We start from the raw sequence: 11,588 nt of genomic DNA on the forward strand, positions 1-11,588 counted from the left end.
CTATAATTGCTCATAAAAGAAGTATATTTGTCCCTACTTATAATCTTTGCCTTTCCAAGAAAAAGTTTTTGAATTATTGCATACGTACTAATCAACTTTATTTATGAAATTTCTTCATCTGATTAGTTTCGCAGACTTACGCACACAAGTCACAAATAAGTCTTTTTCAAGCTGGGTTTTACGAACATAATTATATGCCCAAAAAATAAATATAAGCTAACTTTTAAAAATTATATATATATCTATACTATATTATGTAATTGACATCCTAAACTAAAAAAGAGTGAATCTTCTGTGATACGGAGACGAGTCGGGTCAAGATAGAAATGTAAAGCTTACACTAGAAAATGTAATACTAATCATGAATAAATGGTTTGTTACTTATAAGGAAAATTGTAATACTTTTGTGAAAAAATATAATGCCTTTAAATCAAAGCATAATATTTAGGGGTTGAACATTTATTTATGAGAAAAAATGTAATATTAATTAGGGTTAAAATGATTGATTGTTACTTATGAGAGAACGTGTAATACTTATGAGAATAAATGTTATACTTTTCATGAAAGATGTAATACTTTCAAGAAAAAAAATACATTTTTAGTCTCTCAATTGTTCTTTGCTAACCGTTTTAGTTCCTAACTTTTTATTGTTGCAATGTGCATCCCTAACTCTTAAAAAAACTGCAATTTTAACTCTTGGATCAAGTTTGTTAGAGTATATTCCAAAATAGAACTCTAGTACAACAATTTTTATTTATTTAAAACATACTTTTAACAAAGATATATTTTACCACAGTTAAACAAATTTTAAAGTTTTTCATACGATATCCATCTTTTAAACATGATGAAGCATTCAAGGGGCGTGTATACTGGAGCAATGTGGCCCGATCCCTGTTACAAAATGTGAACTTAGGCTTATGCACAAACAAATATATCTTGAGCTAGTAATTAAACAAAAGATAAAGAGTTAATTATCACCTTGATTTTGGCATATGTCATGTTGTTAGAGAAGGTTCTTGTATAGCTACATAACAATTGAATGACTTTCGTTAGTTTTTCTTATACTTTATATATCATAAATCTATTGCCTATTCTTATAACATACCCAACAATTTGGTTGTTCAGAAACCATGGTCGCCAATCATCAATTATAGAATAACCCAATGACTTTGTCCATGCTTCAGTTGAAAGTGAGCATACAAACAAATCATGATCTCCACTGAAAAACATAGAAACATTTAGTTTAGATTAGTAGTAAAAAAAAAAAACATTCTTTAAGTAAATATCTTGAATATATCTTGCAAATGTTGGTCATCATGCTTGTGAGATTTTAAAATTTTTAATATAACAAGTACAATAATCAAACCATAATATCATAATTAATTAATCATATATATTTAAATAGAAGTAAATTCTATAATGTCGAAAAATACCATGGCTACTAGTATGAAAAGAAATGGGAGATTACCACTTGACATCTATTCTGAATTCTGATTGTATAGATTTGTTGATTGATTGACTTAGCAATAAAGTTTTATATTATATTTACATTTTGTTTGCCTTTATAGATTTTCTAGGAATAAAGAATTACACTTACAGTTCATTTAGAAATACCGAAACTGTTTTATAAAAAATAGTTTTTAAAAATGACCCATACTTAGAAAAATAATTTCATTTTCTAATGTTTAATTGAAAGTAAAAAATAATTTTTTTCTATTTGGTTGAATGTCAATTTTTTTTTTTTTGTTTCGTTCTTTAAAACATAAACACAACTCTAATACACAGTTATTTCTTATAAAATATTAATTATTATAATAATTATAATGATTATTATTTATATTAAACTAAAATTATAAATTACATACATAATACTTATAAAGATTAATAATTATTATTATAATAATAAAAAGATATAATAAATAACTTTTAACTTATAATTATTATAATTAAAACAACACATAACTTGATAAATATAATAATTATGAACTTTTAAAATTGAATAAAAGAATTTTTTTTGGGATGTTGGTCGGGTTTGCCCAAGATTTTTATTGTTTGACTTGGTCCAATCCGGCTCATATTTAATTAGACATTGATAAACTTATGTAATAACTTTGAACTATAGAAATGAAGAAAAAAAATATTTTTAGAAATTTTTTCGTTCTGATCAGCCCAAGAATTTTATTGTTTGGTCCGATCCCACCCAAGCTCTATTTTATCAACCATTGGTGTTCCAAAAAAAAAAAACATTCATAGAGATTTATTGAAGCAAGAAATCTAATATGCAGTTCAAGAAAATAACATTAAAGATTAAAAAAATTAACCATTGATAAATATAATGAGTCTAAACTAAAAATAAATAAATACACTTAAATGTTTTAAAATTAATTAGGTTATGGGTTGTGCTCACATGGTCACAAAACGCTGTCGTTTCATTAAGTAAAAGAAACCGCTGTCATAAGTTTTAACGGAGCTCCGTAAAGGATACTACATTTCATCTCAAAATATACTATCTCACATTTATTTTTATATTATCAAATAAAACTGTAGTTATATCGAAATGAAACTGTAGTTGTGTTACGTTGAAAGGAAACTACAGTGTATATATAAAATGAAACTGAATAACAGTTTCACATATTTGAGTGTATATTGTCCAATGAAACTGTAGTTATATTGAAATGATATTGTAGTTGTGTTGAAAGGAAACTGAATAACAGTTTCACATATTTGAGTGTATAATGTCGAATGAAACTGTAGTTGTGTTGAAAGAAAACTGCAGTTGTGTTGAAAGAAAACTGCAGTGTATATAAAATGAAAGTTAATGGCACGGAACGGAGCCATCTCAGCCGTTTGTTTTCATTAATCAAAGCGACATCGTTGCATGGACCACAATGCATTGTGGACCGCCGTCCACAGTAAAATTTGTGGGTTGTGCCAGGGTAAGACTTTCAGTATTTTTCCCAACCAGACCAAACTCATATTTTAACTAGACTAGTCCGTTCAAATTCAAATAATAACCAGATAGATGATTTGCTAAATGACGTATTTGATACCACTCAGAGGGAGAGAAAGAGAATTGAGCATAAGATTGGAATCTTTAAAAAATGTCTTCCAAGTAAAACTTTTGGAGTGCATTTTTTTGCCAAAATGAGTTATTTTTTCCTTGACTAGAATGAAAAAAATATTCGCTGATAGCCAAACACTAAAAAAAAATAAAATAAAATAAAAATTAGAAACTAACTTTCAAAAGTCATTTTATAAATTTTCAAACAAACCCTTAAAAATTCTAAGGAATCTAAGTTCCTAACATATTAACCCAGGATTACCAAAATCAAATAATTACACTTATTACTAGTACTTAACCCAACAGATTTCTAAATAAACTCCACGAGTTATATTGGGCGTATTTGGTAATAGATCTTGATTGGGTTGATTGGGTGAGTGAGTTTGACTAGTTGATAGCATTAGCTGATTATAGAAAAATGTTTGGTAAAATAACTGTTAGTTGATAGCTGATTACAAGCAAAACGATTTTTTCAAAAAGCTGATCAAAAAAGCCATTTTGAGCAGCTTTTTGAATTTTAACATTTTGAAATAATAAGCTGTTACAAAAACTAATTAATCAAATACTTATATTGATCGTTTTTACTTGTTTAGCCAAGTCAAACAGCTAATAGTGGTCAAATAAATTAAAATTGATTAAAAACTATGTTATCAAACATGGCATATTTTGCAAACCTGTATATTAGAGATCTGTAACCTTGCATGCTAAGGATTGCATAATATGGTCTGCTGTCGAGCACAGTTCTGTTGAATGGCAAATCATCTCTGCATTGCACCCACTCTTCAATGCTTCCCTGTATCCAAAATTCAAGGACAAAAAATTTTCAGAATTGGGTAAAATCTTAAAGTGATTTTAAACTTGATTTATCATTTTTCGAAAATATGAATTAAATTAGTTTTTTACCTATAGAAAATCAACATACTAATTATATTACTTAATTTGAACTTATTTTTAAAAAAATATATAAAATTTATTAAATATTTTTAAATTACAATATATATAGGCAAGAATAGAGTTTGATGTGAAGATCTTTATTGTATCTTTTAGGAGAAAAATAACATTATTTTCATAAAAACGTGTAAAAACACCCAAAAGTACGTTTATAAATGGATGATATGGTGTTTGATTTTTCTTTTTCATATGGCAAGTCTCGTTAAATATCATTTATGTATGTGTTCTAATTATCATGTTACAGAATATTTTCAGTGTTATTATTGCCCACTAATCATGTCATCTTTGCATTAATAAAGAAATGAACACTTGTCATGTAACTTATATAATAAATAAAATTTTGATAAAACCATTTTAGCCATTCTATTTATTAAGATAACAATTACCTTCCGTACATGGAGGGCCTCTTGAACGCTACCGTCATTAGCCCACTGAGATATGAGTTGCGCACCCTAATATATTGCACATTGTGAGAATGTCATTATTTCCAATTCATATCATATAATTAAGAACATTAATTTATTCTTTGGAAAAACTAGGATGTAAGAACACCTATTATGAGTTCAAAAGGGAGCATATTGAGAGGCAACTCCAATCAAGTTAGTCGGTGTGTTGTTTTGATAACCACAAGGTTACAAGTTCGACTCTTAACGAAGTAATTTATAGGCTACTCTGACCCGATGATGTTTACCCAGTGGACACCTTTAGGTAGTGACTACGGTAATGTACTGAAAGTTCATTTTTATGTAGTATATTAAAAATTAACATTCAAAAAATAAATATGTAGTACATTAAAAATGAACATGTATGTCAATAGTCCACCTTACAATTTGGACCATGGTCCACCGTATAAACCTCTTGGTTAAGCCTGTCAAATAGAGTTTTTTTAGTACGATATATATCTCTTGTGTGATTTTTGAACTATTACACATATCCTCAAAGTAGCAGTTTTTTCACTAAAAAAAGGAGTATAAAATTAAAAAGTGTACATTATTAATAAAAAACTCTTTTGATTTCAAAAAGTAAAAATAAAAAACTATTTGATAAGTAGAAATTTAATTGGTTTAGAATGAAAAGTTATTCTTTCAAAAAAAAAAAAAAAAGAATGAGAAGTTATTTATGGAAGGGAAAAAAAATTTCTCGCACAAATATTCGTGATTAGTTATATGTCAGTCACATACAGTCAAAAGTTACAAGTTTTTTTTGAGTGACTAGTAAAACTAGAAGTCATTATCTGAGGGTATGCACTAAGTAAATCTTGCCTTGTGACTCTAATCGGTAAAAGATCACAATGAGGTAAATCAACCTAAGTTTTTCATAGTTGATTGATCGGTTCAAGCCAATAAAACCAATAAATTACTCCAACAGGGAGTCGAATTTGTGACATTGTAATTATCAAGTCAACAATCTGGAAGACATTTTTAGGTTATTCCAAAAGTTGCAAGTCTTTTACTAGCACCGTGAAACATCTTATCAAAATAACTAATTACAATTTACAAATTATTAAGCACTTAAAATAAAAGTTTTTAAAAAACATAAGATCTTACCTTACATAAGAAATAAGGATCCAAGGCATGTACATTGAAGCCACGGAACCTTTTAGCAACAGAGCTTTGTCCATATGAGGCACCAATTTCGTTCCGCGCAATACAATTTGTCTCTAAAATATGTTGCGGAAAATTTACTAAAGTCAACTGCACATTAGAAAGCACGCCCCATTGTGATTTTTTATGGGAAAAAAGAAAAACGCACACAAGCACACACTCATATATAGTCATATATATGAAATTTACTGTGAATAATAAAAATATTATGCTTTAAAAAAATGTTGAAAATACATTTGTAACTTTAATAACTCTTGTAATTGATTGAATATGCATGTATCACTTTATATTTTGAGACTGACATTTTCATGATCCAAATATATGTATTAGCAACTGCATGCATGTTATGCATAAATGATTGTAAATTTATTTGCCCAAGATTTAAACCATAAAAAAAAATCGAAAAAATTACGGAGTATTTTATAAAATTCAAAACATACAATATTTTTTTATTTTTTTTATAAAAATACAGTTAGTCAAAGGTGTTTAAAAAAGTTAGCAAAACTTTGATTAATAAGATTTTGGGGTGTTTGGCAAATAAATGTTAGTTGATAACTAATAGCGGATTTACTTAGCTGATAGTTGTTAGCGGATTGGGTTAGCGGGTTTGACTAGCTGATAGCATTAGCTAGTTGTAGATATTTAAATGTTTGGTAAATCAGTTATTAACTGATAGTCGATTATATGCAAAATGACATTTAAAGGTATGAGTTTATTATATTATTTTAAAGAAAAATTGTAATTTATGTCCCTCCATAATATGTCAATTATCAATGTCACCCCTGAATTATTAGTAGTGTAAATGTTGCTCCTCAATTTCTAAAACGATACATATATTGTCCCTCCCAAGTGTAAAATTTGCCCCTCAATTTTCAAAACTGTACATATATTGCCCCTCTTCTACGGGGGCAATATATGTAGCGTTTAGAAAATTGAGCGGCAACATTTACACCACTAATAATTCAGGGGTGACATTAATAATTGACATATTATGGAGGGACATAAATTACAATTTTCTCTTATTTTAATATATAATAATAATAATAATAATATTATTATTATTATTATTGTTATTAATATTAATATTAATAATATTATTATTATTATAGAATTTATATAAACATAAAAATAAACATATGTTCACGAGCTTAGGATTTTAGGAAGCCCGTACGTGAACACTAATTAGTAATCACATGTCCATTTGCTAATTACCTTCATGGTACTAGGCAATAGGCTTATAAGTCCCGTCAACGGGCTCAAGCACCATGTTGTCTAGTATCGTGAAGAGACAATGAGAGTAATGAGACTGGCAGACGGGACTGCAGAACCAATCTACACAATCTCATTTTTTTTCTCTAAAAACTGATAAAAAACTGCTTTGATCTGAGTAACTTTTTGAATTTTAGCGTTTTAAAATAATAAGCTGTTACAAAAAACTTATTAACCAAACACTCATATTGGCTGTTTGACTTGACCAAACAACTAATACTGGGCAAACAAGCCAAAATTAGTTTATTAGATTAGTTTGAACATTCTCACGGGAGATCAGAGGACTACTAGTTATACACACACTCACGATGCACAAAAATTTATGTCGTTATACCGTGGACCATGCACCATGACTGTAAATGTTTTTTTTATAAATTTAATATTTATATTTTAAAAAATAAATAACTAATCCTTACTAAATAAAATGTGAATAAAATCAAATCTATTTATTATATCACTCTATTATAATGTCTATATATAAGTTATGTTTGGTAAACTTATTTTACAGCTCATCACTTATTTTTAAATTATAAATAAGCTATAAGTTCTGTTTAGTAAAACGTGAAAAGTTTTAAATAATTTTATTTTAAAAGACTACCCTGCATAGCATTTCAAAATAAGTTATAATTAATAGCCGCTACAAGTTTTTTAGCTTTAAGCTACCTAATAAATTAGGTATGACAAACAGAGCCATATTATTACCATTGAAAAATATAAGAAAATGTATAGTGGAAGCATGTGTTTGATAATAGTAACTAAAGAAGATAATGAAAGTTATAACAGTAAATGTATTTTTGTCCAGAAACATCATATTTTATGCCTCTTATAGTATAACTAGTATTTAATTTTCTGTTCGCGATGCGCAAAAATAAGTGTTCAATATTAGTACTTTATATTAAAATCTTAGATTGATTTAAATTTAGATATTTATATTATTGTAATAATAATATAATAATAATGTGAAATTTTTTCAAATAATAATAATAATGAAAAACATATTTATATTTTAGAAATAACTGACATATAATATAACTCCAATATATAATGTGTATATATTATTATTATTGGAGAAGATAAGAAAAAATATGGTGAATGCATGCGCATGATAACAATAATAGAAAAAATAACGGAAGTTATAACGGTAGGCGTATGTTTGACCAAAATATTGTATGGTAAAACTTTTATATATAGCATAATGTAATTTAAAATTATAAAACGTAACGAAAAATGGACATAAATAAATAGTATAACTTTTATTAGTTTTTAGATAGATAATAATGTATCAAAAAAAGAAGTAATAGAAAATGGACTTAAGTAAAGGATATTAAAAGGGCATAAAGTTGATGCTGCTATAGCCAGCTTGGCTGGTGTAAATGGCCGTGTATTCTTGTCCCTTAAGGAAGGTCGGGAGTTTAAACACTAACACGTGAGATGAGAATGCATTAAAATCATTACTAACCTGTCCGATTTTAAGGAAGTTCAACAGACAAATGAGATTCCCTCCACATTCCTGGTATGACTGCTCGTGAATGTAATTAAGCCGTTAGTTAGAACGCAATTAACATATTCCAATATATAAATCTAGGGGAATCATAACATAATATCAACTACTGAAAATAATATCACATTTAAAAAAAATTATATTCAATGTTCGACATTCTATTATTTTTTGTGGTATATTTTGTAATTTAACAAAATTAAATTATTTTCTTTGATTCAGTCAAATTACAAAAACCCACCACACTTTTTACCATTTTAATATTTGACATTATAAAATTTCTCATAAATTTAGATTTTAGAGAAACTTTACAATAGTATAAATAATAGCTGGTTTATAACAAGAAATAGACAGTAATATTAGTTTAAATAACTATAATTATATTTACAAATATTTTATTGACCTTATTATTTATAATAGTAGGCACCATACATTTTTAACGTTGTAAACTTGTCCACAAATTTAATACATAAAAAAAAATTAAGAATAAATACCTTATACATTTCATCTGGAATAAGACCAAATCCGCGAATCATTTGGACAATATAACTGATTGGATATGTGAACGCATTACCAACGAAGTAACCCTAATGCAACGACACTTGTAAGACGTGTTACATATATGATTAAAATCAAATATGTTCATACTTGAACATTTTACCAACCTTAAGATCAATTTGTGGATTAAGTCCTAGATTAATCCCTGAAATTAACAAGAGGGTAATTATTGAAGAATATGCTATATTTCAACTAGGAAAAATCATTGTTTTGGTCATTCAATTGTTTTGCAACTACTCCGTAATAATTAAGTCCCCTAGCCACTATTCCATCAATCACTGTTTAGGCTAGTTTACCACATTGTGGTCATTTTCGACTAGAGTCATAAGGCGGGCTTCAGCCACAACACACATTCAAATAGCAGCTACTTGCTTTATGTAAATCAAAGTTATAAACGAATATTTCTTAATGACTTACCATATGATATTGCATTAACAACCATTGGAACAGTGACACCAGAAAATGAGTCCCCACCAACATAGAACGAGTTAGATGGATATTCAGGATGATCTGCTAACCACTACAGATCGACTAATTCAAGTATTAGTGAGTCGAAGTAAATGCAATTATTACATTATGTGCGTGCACCCAAGCTTATCACAATGAAAATTGAAGAGCGATTACCTTGCGAAGAAATTCAGCTCCATGATCACTTGTTTCTTCACTATTTGAAGTATAATTTTTGGAACTTTTAACATATGAAAATCCTGTTCCTACGGGTAAGTCTAGGAAAATAAAACTTGCAACCTAGTAATTTTATACACATCATATATTAGCTAACTGAACTTGAGTTTAACTTTTTATCAATAGTGTTTTTATGAAAGCACAAATTAAAGTACCTTTGTCCATGAGTAAGGATTCAACGATAGTGTAGGTAAGGCGCTGTTATTCTTCGGTAGATCAAATAACAATGGTCCTGTGCATACAATTAATTTATTTATAAAGTTTTTTTCTTGATATGATATTTGTATATATTGTATGTGTATTACTATCAATTACTTTTTCCATCCCAACTTATAGACATTTTAATTGGTTTTAAAAGAGAAGAAAAAAAGTGACACGTGACAAAAACAAATGTACAATATTTTGTTTGTTTATTTTTTTTGTAAAAAAAAAAAGATTGTGTCAATGACTTTGTGGTCAAGTGGCATGTAGTGACTCTCAAAATGGAAAGTCTTGAAATCGAGCCTTAGTGGAGGCGGTATTAACCAAATTTTTAGCTAGTATTTGATACAACGTAACTCCAAAAACTTTTTAGTTATGGGGTAAAACCACCCTATAATATCTCAATAATTTATATTATGATTATATTTATTCTTATAACTTTTAGTTCCAAACCAAATAACACCTAACATCTAAACTGAATAATTACCCACTACCCATGCACCCCTAATAATATTTAAAAATAAAAGGAAAAAATGGTCAAATAGGCCCCTAAATTTTACGTTAAAAGTCAATTAGGCCTTTAAACTTTTAAAAGGTGTAATTAGACTCTCAAACATATCAAACCGGGGTCTATTTTACCGTTTTTCCCAAAATAAAATAAAATCTCACCCAATTCTTGAGTTAGGGCGTACAAAGAAGAGCAACCCGGGCCACCAGAGATCCAAAGCACGATAGGATCAACACTGTGATTTGATTCTGATTTTACAAAATAGTAAAAAAGTTGGATATCCTCCGATTCTCCGACACCGATATAACTAATCACAAACATAAAAACACGTTCAAACTCCCAATCATTTAAATATTTGCAAAAAGATATATATATCATAAAGTATATTTGCAAAGATCAAAGTTGTACCCGGTTTCAAGTTCAAATGGAAGAGGACCTTCGTGACGAAACCCTGGGAGATACTCCACCTTAGACCCTGCTGCTGCCAATGCTAAGGAAACATGTGAAGAACAAAACCCTAAAACTAGGACGACGGTTCCTAGAAGCAAAGGAAGAGAAGCGCAGCATCTTCGTCGCAAAAGATTTGCCACTGCCATTTTCGTCAAATTTAATTATCGCTCATAGCTAACTTAGCTTGTTGCTCTTTTATACAAACAAAAACATATAGTGACGATTGTCGGTTGGTTCGAAACTAAACAATAATTTTTATTAATACGGATTAGTTTGCTTCTTACGCTAGGTTATCCGAAAACAATATTAAAAGGGGCAGGTCATCCGATGTGTGCATAATATATATATATATATATAAATATCATATATGCAACTGTTAGGTTAGTTACAAGTTGAGGTAAATGGCCAAGTAGCTACTTACTGAGTCACGTACTGACTCATTTCTCTTTATATATTACAAACATATTTTATATTTTTTTTTTGAAAATACAAACATATTTTATATAATTATATTATATATTACAAAAATATTTTATTTTATTTTGTTTTTAAAATATATTTTTATTTTATTTTTATGTCAAGAACATAATCATTATATATCATGTGAAAATTGTTCCTATGAAACAATACAAAGTGCTAGCCTGAGAATAGGCTGCAAAAGCATGCAAAAGTATGAGCAATGACATTTGTCGATCTAGGAACTAGTCTAACACGACACTGACTAAACGAAGATATGGAATCCTTGCAAGCATCCACAAACCAACCAACATAGGAAAAGAAAGTTGGGTGCGCACAAGACAAACT

General features: G+C 28.4%; 1 protein-coding gene across 2 annotated transcripts; it reads right to left on the reverse strand.

Annotated features, from left to right (window-relative positions):
- Window positions 1–720: 720 nt before the first annotated feature.
- On the reverse strand, window positions 721–10,945 carry LOC116031773 (serine carboxypeptidase-like 11). 2 transcript variants are annotated; one of them, XM_031274077.1, is made up of 14 exons: window positions 10,743–10,945; window positions 10,496–10,641; window positions 9,781–9,857; window positions 9,566–9,688; window positions 9,359–9,461; window positions 9,049–9,086; window positions 8,878–8,970; window positions 8,345–8,404; window positions 5,560–5,706; window positions 4,399–4,464; window positions 3,736–3,854; window positions 1,106–1,219; window positions 979–1,024; window positions 721–891 (listed from the first exon to the last, which is right to left on the reverse strand). In XM_031274077.1, exons 1-14 carry the CDS (start codon window positions 10,928–10,930, stop codon window positions 808–810), a joined length of 1,404 nt encoding a protein of 467 aa, XP_031129937.1. In that variant the 5' UTR covers window positions 10,931–10,945; the 3' UTR covers window positions 721–807. The 2 variants fall into 2 exon arrangements, with proteins under 2 accessions (XP_031129937.1, XP_031129938.1); XM_031274078.1 differs by lacking the exon at window positions 9,566–9,688.
- Window positions 10,946–11,588: the final 643 nt, after the last annotated feature.

This window comes from Ipomoea triloba, chromosome 10 (genome assembly GCF_003576645.1).
Source record: "Ipomoea triloba cultivar NCNSP0323 chromosome 10, ASM357664v1".
In the NCBI taxonomy this organism is placed as follows: Eukaryota; Viridiplantae; Streptophyta; class Magnoliopsida; order Solanales; family Convolvulaceae; genus Ipomoea; species Ipomoea triloba.